Source organism: Protopterus annectens, chromosome 4.part0 (genome assembly GCF_019279795.1).
Source record: "Protopterus annectens isolate FY-2018-M chromosome 4.part0, PAN1.0, whole genome shotgun sequence".
NCBI classification, from domain to species: domain Eukaryota; kingdom Metazoa; phylum Chordata; order Ceratodontiformes; family Protopteridae; genus Protopterus; species Protopterus annectens.
The window spans coordinates 1,630,597,890-1,630,612,950 of NC_056733.1; the positions used below are offsets into that span (position 1 = coordinate 1,630,597,890).

General features: G+C 40.2%; 1 protein-coding gene across 1 annotated transcript in view; it reads right to left on the bottom strand.

Annotated features, from left to right (window-relative positions):
* Positions 1–3,804: 3,804 nt before the first annotated feature.
* Positions 3,805–15,061, bottom strand: part of GLRA1 (glycine receptor alpha 1) — a 1,257,010-nt gene continuing 1,245,753 nt past the window's right edge. Inside the window, exon 7 of the mRNA XM_044069419.1 lies at positions 3,805–4,875. Coding sequence (XP_043925354.1) covers positions 4,591–4,875 — 285 coding nt within the window. The 3' untranslated portion in view covers positions 3,805–4,590. The remainder of the gene's footprint in view (positions 4,876–15,061) is intronic.

The window sequence follows — 15,061 nt, forward strand, 5'->3', positions numbered from 1 at the left end:
TTTCTTTATTACTGGGACAGATGTTTTGCTAATGACTTTGGCTAGGATTCACAAACAAGTTGCATATTATGCTGATGTCTATAATTTCCAGCCAGAGTATGCTACATCCAAAACCCGTGTTTGATCAGTTGTGTCTGGCTTGACTTTCTAGCTGTGAATCTGTGATACTTTGAGTCCTGTGTCACCTTGGCTTCAAGATACATCAAAATGTCCACAGCAGCAGCAAATATTTGTTTCAGATATTCTTAGGCCCAATGCTATTTCTCATCCTCTTTTTTTCTTTATTTCTCTGAACAACCTTATAGTGTAATACTTAGTAATACTGCTCTGAAAAGTATTTACCTCTGTTGTTGCAGAAAAAAAAATTAGTTCAAACTGAATGTTGATTATATTATATTTTTATTGATTGTATGCATGTCTTGCAAGAACATTCTTTTTTTTTCCAAGGACTCTGCATCTGTTAGGATAATGCACAAACCAAGATACTTGGAAAACTGAAGGATTATAACATTCATCGGCTTGGACTTTGTTACCATGTTGTTTGTTCTTTTTTAGTCATGTACTAAATGCACTGAAAAAAATGCTTTTGTTTCCTTATTAATTGATTTTTTTATTATTTAAACTCATCTTTAGCTGCATCTTAGTAACATTACAACCAGCTGTGTCACTGCATCCCCAATACATAGTGGTTAATTGTCACAAAAATGTAATCATTTTATAATTATCTCATGACTGTGATTAAGGGCTACTACCCTTAAGTTGAAATTAAACTAGTACCCCATATGTAACCTGTGCTCCACAGCAAACTCTCAACTTTTTCTAAATTCACTCTAACAAAGAATGAATAATAGGGAACAGCTTTGAGAATCAAGACATCTACCTGTCAGTGAACAGGTACCCTGCAGGCTATATTCAGAGATTATCATTTGGACAGCCCTGCAAAAGCAAACAGCGCTTCATTTTTAGTGATTTTGCCTAAGGCAATCAGGCGAGATACTGTTTTCTTTATAGTTGTCTCTTGCCTTTACTAAAATTGTTAAAGGGTATTACAAGTAGCAGGTTACATGTGCTTTCAACCATTTATTCTCTGATAACCTATTTAATTCATTTCAAGGTCATGTTAATTTCTGTCATAGTTTTAATTCATTATTTTCATGGTGGGTGGTGGTGCCCTTTAGAGCTCTTTTAGAATTATTTTCCACCCTCATTATAATTTTATGGATTTACTATTACATTTTTCTTGTGCCACTTTGCCCTCTAGAAGGATGCTTGAAACCTACAGACTAGATGGCATGCTGCCAATTGTGGTCTTACAGACAAGTTTATTCCTATGCCTGTCTGGACGCACCTGTTCTTCTCAGCATGTGTGTGTGTGTGTGAGTGAGGAGGAGGTGTAGGAAGACATTCCCTCTAATATTTTGTCCTGTACAGTATCCTGCATGCATAATGTTGACAGTTCCCTAATGATAAACTTATAGTATGTACTCCATCAGCCCCTCATAGGAAACCTTTGTATTCCCTCCCTCCAGGAATACACATTCTGAATCTTTGCAAAGGTCCATATCATGTTTCAAACAAGTGGTAATATCTGCAGTGTGTCAGCTAAGAAGCCAGTAAATCTTAGCCTATAGTTTGTGAAAGTCTCTTCTTTAACAGTTTGGACATATTATCTCTTACAGGAGTGGCTATTTTCAAACATTGGCAGAAAATCCTTAAACTTTAAATGATGTTATTATCGTTCTTGCTAAACATACAAGAAACACATTCATTTGGCAGTTATATTTTTCACAGCTGTTCTTTGATCATTGTGACATATTGTGTATGACTTAATGTACTTATACTTGACTTTAATAACGATTCATCAGCAAACCGTGTGTAATGTCCAGTGATGACAGGCTTTAAGTGTATATATCACCAGTGCCCCATAACATCCCTTTTTATAAACAAGTTTTCCTCTAGTTTATCTGATAGATTTGGTTACTTTCCCTCCATCCACAACCCCTTTTTCCTATTTTGCACATGGGGTCGGGGTGTCACTTCAGCAGTGACTCGGTTACTTTGTAACATATATACTCTGTAGCTGCCTGTGCCTGAATGCATCCGTGTAGCTACATGGTATCTGCTATGCATAGATTTATATGTCTCTCTCTGTATTTATTTGTTTGTGTATGCATTCGTCTACCTGTCAGAGTTACTTTCTAGAAAACAGATGTTTTATTATGACAGCTCACTATGGATGGAATGCAACAATATTTTCAGAAAGAGCAGAATACACATGCAGACACTTCAGCCTTATAACAGTGTTGTCTCGTTGCCAAGTACAAGGTATCCACATAATTTTCTTATTGTGTGAGGCTGTAGTAATCAGGTTTTTGGTTATAAACTTTCTTCTAAAACACTGATTGGCATTAAAGCTGATGGAAAGGCTCTCTGGCAGTAATGCTGAAGAAAAAGACTGATTGATATTCATTCTGAAGGAAAATATCGATTCATATTCATGCTGAAGGAAAACACTGACTTAATGCTCAAAAAAAGTTTATTGCCTTTAATGTTGAAGAAAAAGACTAACTGACACTAGTATAGAAATAGACTGACTAGTATTAATGCTAAAGGAAGAGAGTGATTGACATTCATGCCAATGGAAAAGCCAACGGGCACTTCTGCTGTAGAAAAGTGTGACCGGCACCAACAATGAAGACTACTGCTTGTTTGCCATTCTGGGTGTGGAGTGTGACAGCATCAGTAAAATGTAGCCTTCAGAAGGAAAGAGATCGGCTAGAAACTAGAGATATTAAACAAACTACACTTGTAGAAAGCAGCAGTGTTTTTGTTGCTTTCACCAGTGCTTTGCAAATGTTGTATTTTCATGGATTTGAACCCCATCACGTCAGCCTTGCCATTCTGTTATGAAGGATTTCCTGAACTTATTCCTCATTCCCATTAATTCTCTTTACTTGCCCGCTGTGGCAAGTACAGCAATGCCTTCCAGTGTGCTCTAGTGCTCTAGATTATACTTTTGGGAATAAGACGTGACTGGCAGATAAAGACCTTCCAACAGCCAGATACAGCCATGTTTATGAAGCTATTTCATCCTATTTCTACACCTTGTCAATATGTAAAATGCAATCTCATGCGCAAAAGAGTGTATTGTTGCAACAGACAGTAGAATACTTCACAATAAAACCTCTTTGACAACTCTGTCATCTCTTGTTCTGCATCTTGCAATACAGTGCAAAAGCAGAGTAACTGGTGAACAGAGTCATTGTAATTAATTGCATGATCCCTGACCCAATGCGCGTGCGCACACACACACACACACACACACACACACACACACACACACACACACACACACACACACACGCACACACACACACACACACACACACACACACACACACACACACACACACACACACACACACACACACACAAAAATCATGCATGCACACTTACTCACTATGAAACCACTATAATCCATTCTAATCTAAAATCTTCGAATAATGCAGCTACAGTATGCAATATATGCACTTGGGATCTTGCACTCAATTGTTTGTTTTCATTTTTTGAGAACCAAATCATGCTTTCAAACCTCCTATTTTGTTACTGGTGCAATGGAGTTGTGATTTTATGAACTACCATCATTTTCAGAGGAAGAGAAGTATCATCTCAAAAGGGAAAGAGACAGATAAAATTTTGCATTTGATACTTGTATGTTAGAGCACCAATGTATTGCCAAAGGAGTAGATTGATATGAAAGCACCTTAATCTGCCAGAGTAATCATGAGACGTGGGACATAAATCTCACTTAGGAGCAATGTACTACAATATGTGGCACAATAAAAGAAAAATAAATTTATAGTACATGTTATTAAGCTTGATACATTTCATTTTAAGTGCAAGTGCTAATATTTCAACTCCTTTCACCATGTTACATTGTTTGTGTATATCTTTGTTTAACCTATTCCTGACCTTGGCTGTTAAGGTAGTAAGTTACATTTTGTCAGCTGAATGGTTCTAATCCCTTTGACCTTGTCAGGAATCACTCATCCAACTTTAAAACAGTATCATCACAACCATTAGCCATACTTAATACAAACACCATGAACATTTTTCCTTAGGTCACAGATTAAAAAGGCATTGTGCTATACCTTTTTTTGGAAACTGGTATGGCCTTTGATGGCAAAAATGTGACTGAGCATGAGTTCATTTATCTCTGCATGTGGAATTAAACCCGTCTTGAATTCTAAGCTGCAATAACTGCTAAAAAAATCCCCCCATTAAGCATGAATATGTAGCTAATATATTACAGTACTTGCTTGTATCCTTGGATTTGAAGAGTTATGTTGTGGTTGCAGAACCTTTTTGCTTTTTTTTAGACAAACCCCCTAGCCTTTTCTTACCAACCCAAACTCCAAGTGTCCAGAATCCCACCCTACGTGTTTTTCAGTCTATTATTAAAAGTCTTTTTCTTTAAATATATTGCCACATTCTTAATTCATGCATCACTGCATTGCTATTGCACAGTTTCAGAGGATGTGGATGGAGAAATAATTAATCTTTCTCTCCTCTGCCTTCCTATTTTCTGTTTCACTGCTTGTGAACATCCTCAGAGCGAACAATTTTGTAGATTATCCAATAGAAGGTGTTGAAGATGAGGAAGACCAGAGGGAAGCATACCCGGGAAAATTTGTCAATTTGTTTAGCTCGACTGATGAAGATCTTGCGCATCTCCTCAGGGGTCTTTTCAGGAGGCGATGAACTGCTGGTGTTATTGGTTGTTCCTTTTACTGCTAACCCATCCTTGGCTTGCAGGCAGGCAGGCCCCATTCCATAAGCAGCAAAACTGAACCTTCCTTCAACAGCATCTTCCTCCTGAAATACAAATAAACCTTAGATTAGTATTCAGATTTTATTATGAAACCAAATATTTATCTCATAGAACTATTTTTGCCAAAAGTGTCCTCAAATCTGTTGCAGCTCGTGTGATTTTTTTTTATGATACTTGTAAATTTTGCTACTTGTATTGTTTACCGTTTAAATGATTGATTTGCCCTTGTTAGTGTCACTTTAACTGAACAATAGTAAAAGTTTCCTTGTTTTAAAACAATACTATTGTAAACTGGAACCTTCATATTTTCAGTCAGTCAGTCAAATTTATTTACAGGGCAAATTATAATAAATAACACAAGATAGTCAACAGATAATTACCAATCCAACTTAGGATCAATTGGCCCACAATCAGGCTGTGAAATAAAATCAGTATTAAAATGAACTGCACTGAAATAAAAATGGGCTTCAAAGTCCCATGCAAAATAGGTATTAAGGCACCCCATAAACAAATACGGAAAGTTACTCTAAAGAAGCTACCTTGGTAGAGAATCCCATGTCAGTGGGGTGGAAGGAGAAGGATCTGAGATTTTATGAATCAAGCCAGAATTTAGGGAGTGCAAGCAGGTGGCAGACTGTAAATGAGACAGCAGATAGTCTACCAACATTTATTTTAAATAGGCCTGACCCTGGTCATTTACTGTTTTTGACTTCATCCCAAGTCTTACAAATTGGTACAATACATAGCATATTTTAAGACTTTTAACACTTCTTCTCATTTGTAATGTAAGGTCATATCACAGTTTTGATACTGAATATGCATAAATGAAAAAATGTGCATATAAAGTTTAGCTTACAATCTATTTTTGTGACCTCTGAAATGCATTATTCTACCCAAGGCTAGGAGTACAAGCATTATGAATATGTCTCATTAAATTTTAGATAAACTTTGCCAGACTACAATAAAAGGGCATAATTTCCCACAATGCTCACATAATACAGACTGCTGAGAATAAACTTTATAAGCAAATCCCCAAATACAACAGTTGGCTTATAGTGCCTCTTAGGGTCACTTTTCTTCTAAGTACTCTAATTTACAAGGTGCTAAAGCTACCTTTACAAGACATCCCTTATGTACTCAGAAGCTTACAGAGCAATAACTTCATCCTAGTATACCCTCCATTTAAAACTGCTGTAGGTGTGAGACAGCTTTCTTTAGACTTGGACCTGCTACCTGGAACCACCTGACTACAAACATGAAAAATATGGAAACCATTAAAACTTCAAAGATGCACTTAAAGAGCATTTCTTTACTGAATCTTCCTGCAACGGTTACCATGACAATGGTTAGGTAACTTATCCCATATCATGAATACTAGAATATTTTTAATAAACTTTTCTTAGCCTCTTAATGTGGTTTCCTATATGTAAATATTTCACATGTATATAGGAGCTTGTGTGGTAAATGTATAATTGCACTACATTTTATGCACATCTTAGCTTGCTTTTTTATATATCTTTTTTTGTTCAATACACTCTGTCTGATTCTTTTAATGTTACCTTACATATCTTACTATGTTATGAAATTTGCTTTGTACTCATTTTGTATATAATAACCCAGCCAATGGGGATGCACAAGCAAGTACATTTCTTTGTGGTGGTCCCAAGCTCGGATAAATGGGGAGGGTTGCATCAGGAAGGGCATCCAGCATAAAACTTCACCAAATCATTCATGCAGACAGCAGTAAATATTTACATACCGGATCGGTCGAGACCAGGGTTAACAATGACTGCCACCAGTACTGTTAGCCAACAGGGTGCTGGCGGAAATTGGGCTACTGTTGGCCAAAGGAGGAGAAGAGGGGAAAGGGATGGTCGAAGGCAGGAAGAGAAGAGAAAGGCTAGGACTGTGGTAGTGAGGGTCGGAACTTTGAATGTTGGCAGTATGACTGGTATAGGGAGAGAGCTAGCTGATATGATGGACACAAGGAAGGTTGGTATATCATGTGTGCAAGAGACCAGATGGAAGGGGAGTAAGGCTAGGTGTATTGAAGGTGGGTTCAAATTGTTTTATCATGGTGTGGATGGAAGGAGAAATGGCGTAGGAGTTATCCTGAAGGAACAGTATGCTACGTGTGTTTTGGAGGTGAAAAGAGTGTCGGATAGAGTGATGTTTATGAAGCTGGAAATTGATGGTGTAATGATGAATGTTGTTAGTGCATATGCTCCACAAGTTGGGTGTGCGATGGATGAGAAAGAAAAATTTTGGAGTGAGTTGGATGAAGTGGTGATGACTGTACTCAGGGGTGAGGCATGTTGGTGAAGGGAACAGAGGGAATGAGGAAGTGATGGGTAGGTATGGTGTTAAGCAAAGGAATGCAGAAGGTCAGATGGTAGTGGATTTTGTGAACAGGATCGACATGGCTGTGGTGAATACATATTTTAACAAGAAGGAGGAGCATAGGGTGACATACAAGAGTGGAGGAATATTCACACAGGTGGATTATATCTTATGTAGAAGGGCCAGTTTGAAGGAGATTGGAGACTGTAAAGTGGTGACTGAGGAAAGTGTAGTTAGGCAGCATAGGATGGTGGTTTGTAGGATGATGTTGGTGATCAAGAAGAGGAAGAGAAGTGTAAGGGCAGCACCAAGGATCAAATGGTGGAAATTGAAAAAGGGTAATTGTGAGGTGGAGTTCAGGGAAGAGTTAAGACAGGCACTGGGTGGCAGTGAAGATTTACCAAATAGCTGGGTAACTACAGCAGAGCTAGTAAGGGAGAAGGCTAGAAAGGTGCTTGGTATGACATCTGGACAGAGGAAGGACGACAAGGAGACATGGTGGTGGAATGAGGAAGTACAGGAGAGTATACAGAGAAATAGGTTGGCAAAGAAGAAGTGGGATTGTCAGAGAGATGAAGAAAGTAGACAGGAGTATAAGGAGATGAGGTGCATGGCAAAGGGAAAGCTGGCGAAGGCTAAGGATAAGATAAAGAAAGGGACCTGTACCAATTGGCTAGACAGAGGGACTGAGCTAGGAAAGATGTACAGCAGTTAAAGGTGATAAAGGATAATTTGGGAAACATACTCACAAGTGAGGAGAGTGTGTTGAGCACATGGAAAGAGTACTTTGACGGGTTGATGAATGAAGAGAATGAGAGGGAGAGAAGATTGGATGATGTGCGGATAGTGAATCATGAAGTGCAATGGATTAGCAAGGAGGAAGTAAGGATAGCTATGAAAAGAATGAAGAATGGAAAGGCTGTTGGTCCAGATGACATACCTGTGGAAGCATGGAGGTGTTTAGGTGAAATGGTAGTGGAGTTTCTAACCAGATTGTTTAATGAAATCTTGGAAAGTGAGAGGATGCCTGAGAAATGGAGAAAAAGTGTTTTGGTACCAATTTTTAAGAATAAGGGTGATGTGAAGAGCTGTAGTAACTACAGAGGGATTAAAGTGATCAGTCACAGCATGAAGTTATGGGAACGAGTAGTGGAAGCTAGGTGAAGAAGGGACGTGATGATTAGTGATCAGCAGTATGGTTTCATGCTGGGAAAGAGCACTACAGATGCGATGTTTGCTCTGAAAGTGTTGATGGAGAAGTACAGAGAAGGTCAGAAGGAGTTGCATTGTGTTTTTGTAGACTTAGAGAAAGCATATGACAGGGTGCCTAGAGAGGAGTTGTGGTATTGTATGAGAAAGTCAGGAGTGTCAGAGAAGTATGTAAGAGTGGTACATGATATGTACGAGGGTAGTGTGATAGCGGTGATGTCTGCGATGGGAGTGACGGATGCGTTTAAGGTAGAGATGGGATTACATCAAGGATCAGCTCTGAGCCCTTTCTTATTTGCAATGGTGATGGACAGGTTGACAGACGAGATCAGACAGGAGTCCCTGTGGACTATGATGTTTGCAGATGACACTGTGATCTGTAGTGAGAGTAGGGAACAGGTGGAGGAGACCCTGGAGAGATGGAGATATGCTCTAGAGAGAAGAGGAATGAAGGTCAGCAGGACTAAGACAGAATATATGTGTGTGAATGAGAGGGAGAATAGAGGAATGGTGAGGATGCAAGGAGTAGAGGTGGTGAAGGTGGATGAGTTTAAATACTTGGGATCAATAGTTCAGAGTAATGGTGAGTGTGGAAGAGAGGTGAAGAAGAGAGTACAGGCAGGATGGAGTGGGTGGAGAAGAGTGTCAGGAGTGATTTGTGACAGATGAGTACCAGTAAGAGTGAAAGGGAAGGTCTACAAGAGGGTAGTGAGACCAGCTATGTTATATGGGTTGGAGACAGTGGCATTGACAAAAGGCAGGAGTTAGAGCTGGATGTGGCAGAGTTAAAGATGTTAAGATTTGCACTGGGTGTGATGAGGGTGGACAGGATTAGGAATAAGTATTTTAGAGGGTCAGCCCAGGTTGGAAGGTTTGGAGACAAAGCCAGAGAGACAAGATTACGTTGGTTTGGACATGTGCTGAGGAGGGATGCTGAGTATATTGGGAAAAAGATGCTAAGGATGAAGCTACCAGGTAACAGGAAAAGAGGAAGGCCTAAAATAAGGTTTATGGATGTGGTGAGAGAGAACATGCAGGTGGTTGGTGTGACACAGCAAGATGCAGAGGACAGGAAGAAATGGAAACAGATGATCCACTGTGGCAACCCCTAATGGGAACAGCTGAAAGAAGATGATGATGACTCATTTTGTATATAATACTGTTGAGTGAAAAGACCTTAATGTATTTTCTGTTCTTTGAGCTTGTGTTGTGACTAAAAAAGGTCAATAGACCAGTCCACTTACCTGGTAAAAAAATAGTAAATAAATAAAAATAAATAAATAATTCTAAAGTCACCTCCTAAAGCTGTCCTTTGTAGTACTTTCCTAAACTGTCAAGGTTGAAAGTTACACAGAGCAGACACCAAAAAAGGAAATTAATGAAGTTCATGTGTTTCAAGCCTCAGCTTTGGGATTGACAGCAGTTCCAAGACAGTTAAATAGAACTGGTGAAATGGGTGACAGGGTGCGAAAAGAAAACAGGAGGACTCTTGAGCCTGTATCTTTAAAAACATCTGACCCTATCTCTGAGCAGCATCCTACCATCACCCAGAATGATACCACAGTACAAGCAGAAGACGATTGATTTCAACAATTGGCTAAGTTTCTGGTGTTATTCTAAGGGGATCCAGTATCTGTCTGCCTGGGATGACATGACTTACAGACTGCGTTGCTTTGCCAGAGATGGCCTGCATCTGTAACCCCTGGGTTCCGGATACTGGCCAAGGTTCTTGCCACCCCTATAGTGCCTCTTTTAGGCAGGGTTCCAAAGACCAAATTACCACCGTAACAGCTACAAACAAATGCAGTCTTTGGGTCATGCTGCTCAACACTAGAAGTCTAATTCTCAAAATGCACTTGCTCAAAGCACATCTTAAAATGGAGAACATCGACATTTGTGTTGTAACATAGACCTGGTTCAAGGCTGCAGAAAGCACCCTGCATTACCAGTCTATAACTCATTCCACACCTTTCCGCCCCAGAACTTGGACCGAAGCTCCAAAGATGGTGGTGTTTCCATATTCATAAAGGATGTGCACACCTCCAGACTGATAGCCCAACATAATGCATCAGAGATACTTCAGGTGCAGCTAACATTGGGTAAGACAGCAATTCAGGTCATAGCCTGTTATAGGTCCCCAACCATTTCCCAAGACTCATACTCCACATTCCTAAGCACCCTGGAGAATATTAGGGTCCAACTTAACACTCTCATACTGGGCGATTTCAACTACCCCTCCATTTACTGGGAAAACTACTCATGCACCAATACACTTGCCCAACTTTTCCTGGACTCCATTAATTCCAGTGCCCTAGACCAGCTAATTTTTACCCCCACTAGAGGTAGCAACATCCTTGAACTGGTCATTACTAACATGGACGACTGTTGCTCTACACCAACAGTCAAGTCCTCCCTCATTAGATCCGACCACAAACTAATCACCTTGGAAATCCACATACCTCCCACCCCACCCCACCTACAAAGGTAACTACCATGAAAAACTTCTCCAAAGCTAACTTTGGGATCCTAAAAACAGAGGTGGCTAACTTCATGACACCCATGCAAATGGAGAATAGTTGCATGACTGCCGAATCATACATCAATGCACTATACGAACACATACACAAATGCATGGATCTCACCATACCCAATAGAACCAAGATGCTCTCCTCCAAATAAAGGAAGCCAATCTGGTGGTCCACTGCCATAAACAAACTCTACAACAGAAGGAAGAAACTGATGCAGAATAAGGTGAAGTCTCAAGACTGGAAAAGCTCCCTTATCAGCCTCAACAAAATGTTGAGATCCCTCATCAAATCCTCTAAAGCTAGCTATGAAAACAACCACAAGGCCTTCTATAGTTATGTAAAGAATCTCCACAGCAATACCCAGATTTGCTCTGAGCTACTGCACAATGTTACCTCCTATACCGAGCCAACAGATATTGCCAATATATTGGCCGACAGACTCAGTGCCAACTTTACCCCTCCCCCCAAAGCACCAATCACAATACCAGTAGATTGCCAGATACCCAGTATTACTGCTGCACAAGTTAAAACAGCACTGTCCAAGGTTAAGAATACAGCTTCTATGGGACCTGACGATATCCCTGGCTGTGTTCTACATGAACTACAGAGTGAACTGGCAGCTCACCTATGTGCCCTGTTCAATCACAACCTCACCTCAGGATTTATCCCTTCTGAATGGCACACTGCTATAGTCGTCCCTCTCCACAAAGGAGGAGTGACTACAGACCCTGGGAACTATCACCCCATTAGCCTGACAAGTCTGATATGCAAAGCTATGGAATACATCATCATGGACCTAATAAACAAGGATATAGGGGAATCTCCAAACTCTGGATCCCACACAGTTTGGCTTTGTGAAGGGTAGATCATGCCTGCTCAACTTAGTTGACTTCTTTGAGTCAGTCACCAGAGCTGTGGATGAAGGCAAGGTGGTTCATACAGCCTACCTTGATTTGGCCAAGGGCTTTGATACCATTCCCCACTCAGGAATCATAGAAAAACTCATTACATTAGGCATCAGCCCCTATATCACTAGGTGGGTTGCAAACTGTCTCACAGATAAAACCCACAGTGTGAATGTAGCTGACTCCAAGTCAGACTGACAACCAGTCACGAGTGGAGTCCCACAGGGATCAGTCCTGGGTCCTCTCCTGTTTGGTATCTACTTCTCAGAAGTCCAGGCCAACACGAAAGGACTCTGGCTGACAAAGTTCGCAGACAGTTGCATGTTGGGAGCCATTATTAACTCACCAAGTGATGTAAACATCCTACAGAAAGGCCTCACTGAGACCAACGACTAGTGTCAGGACCATGGCCTTAAGCTCAATGCCAAAAAATGTGCCATTATCCCCTTTGAGAAAAACTCAGTTCCATGAATTACCACACCGATGGTAGTCCACTGAACACAGAAGGCATTATAAGAGATCTGGGAACACAGGTTGACAGCAACCTCTCTTTTGATCACCACATTGCCACTGTGGTCAGAAAGTCCTTCTATGTGGCATATCTCATCACTAAGGGTTTTGCATCCAGGAAGAAAGAGGTCATTGTCTCCCTCTACATTTCCCTCATTATTCCAATCATCGAGTACAATACCCCATTTGGCATGTACCTCACTAGACACCTGCAACAACTGGAGTGGTCGCAAAAGTACCACACAAAGAGGATCCTAGGACTTAAATACTTGTCCTATATGGACAGACTCAAAAAACTCCAACTATTTTATGTCTCATATCGCCTACTTAGAGGCAATCTCCGCTTGACTTACAAAGACATGTCTGATCCAGCTCTGTTAGAAATGCTACATATAAAGAAAGCCCAATCCCTCTGCATCACATGCTCCAGAGACCTCAACCTCATTACCACAATCAACAGAAAGTACTGGAGGGAAAGGTTCATAACCCAGAGACTGCCCATGCTATGGAATAGACTTCCCATATATGTCAAACAGAGCACCTCACTGGCCCTCTTCAAGAGAAACCTTGATGAATGGATGGGAAATAGAAAATTCACCCTGGGGATTACTCCACTGGCTCTACTTGACAGAGGCACTGGGAACTAAGGTCAGGTGGCATGATGCCAGGGTAACCCTATGAGCTATGTTTGTAAAGGCACCAGGGCCATTAGCCTAGTACACCCCTAAGAACCTATGAACCTAAATACCCGTTATTTAATCCTTGGAGTGACAGATAACTGGTGTGGTAACTGTGTAACTCGGGTGATGTGGGACTACCAACTTATCTATGAAGTTTTACACCCACTGCAACCTATCGAGATCCTTGCTGAAAAGTCCTAGGCCCATTGCACTGTCATCATTCAGGCAAGAGATAACCAGTGTGTGTGCTACGCAACTACTAAAAGACTCTTATGGTGGAATAAAGCGAAGTTCCTCACATGGCAACAACAAAATGTGGCAATGACCAAAACCTGATTTTCTATTATTTTCAAGAAAGGTCATTGCAGTGGTCTTGGTCAGGTTGAATCTAAGTCAAATATGACTAATCTGTAAGAGGATGTAGCTGATTCATAGGTTCATAGATAGATACTAGGCTATCGGCCCAAGGGCCTACGTAAGCCTAGCCAACAAAGTTCCCTGGCTTATGCCACCCAAGAAAGTTATTTTCCTGTCCCACTGTCGAGCAGAGACACAGAAGTGATCCCTGCGGTGTATTTCCTATTTCCCATCCAATCATGATACTCTTTTGATGGACAGGTTAATCTGGTTATTGGTGCAAAATAGCAGCTGTAATCCTCCCTGGGCATATTGAATAGCAGAGATCAATAATTAAGCCCTCAGGGGTCTTGCGACTCAGAGATTAAGCAGTGGATGTTTTAACATTAAAAACTCAGAGATTAAGCAGTGGATATTTTAACACTGGAAAACACCCTCTTTGACTTCTCAGAAATTTAGGAAGCAAATCAATCTAGGATTATGGAAGTGTTCCCTTTACTTTATAGCAAAGCCCAATTAACTGAGGCTATACTGCCAAGCAGGATAGATTTTAAAGTCTTTTAGCTGATGTTATGGTTGTTAGACCATGAAGTTGGGGTAATCAATTTTGCCTTCCTACTTTAAGCATAGACTTTTTTTTTTACTCATGCATTCTTTTTTAAACATCTTTATTAAATCCATTTTAGACATGGATATGGGTACACATCCAAACATAAAAACATTTTTCATGTACTATACATATATTCTTTGTTTTTAACAATTATCATTCATTCCAACATTACATAAATTGCTAAATTCTTGCCTTTCCTTAAACCTCAGTCCTCCTTCTGAACATTAATTTGCATGTCTTGCTCCCGTAAGTAAGCATGGTACTGTTTCTAATTCCATTTGTGCTAAAGGATTCAATGAACTGGTTTTCACTGTAATCAAAAGTGTTGAGATAAACCATATTCCTATGGAATATATTATACAGTAGGTTACCATCTGATGACCAGTCATGTCAAAAACATCAGAAAGATTAAGCAGGACCATGATGGAATAATTGTGTTGATCGTTATACACAAGCAGATCATTCTTATTACCCTGGTGGGCTCTGAAACAAGACTGATATGGTCATCTTCCTGCTCATCTTCATCTCCCAACACCAGACTCTGGTTCAAATCCAAGGCACTCCTGATTCTTCTACTCTTGTGCTTTTTTCTGTCTTTCAAGCATTTGCTTTGGAACAATGGAAAATTTTTCACTGGCTCTAATGTCAGAGGAACGAGAAGCAGAATCCCCTTCTGCTTGCTGGCTCATATTTTGTGGGATAAACTTTTTTATTTCTTCCATAGCCTGTTCTGCATCCAAAAATATTCTGAAGACAGCTATGTACAGCAGCTTGAATTTCACACCTGCCTCTCTCAACATTCCCTGCTTACTAGTATAAATGTATTTCTCTTCTGCTTGGTGTGCAGTGAATAATCATTTTCCATAAGCACTCTCTCCACTTTTTAATAATTTTAATAATTTCCTTTCTACCATAGTTTCGACAAGATCATCTCTTTATGTTATGATTGCGTCTTTACTAATTTATAGGCCTTGGCTCTTTTCTCATGGCCATGTTTGGAGCATGCACTCAATATGCCCTTTCAGTTAACAACTTTTGTTGTGGAACACCAGTCCAGTTGCTTCTTTAGCCTTCATAAAGTTAAGACAGTC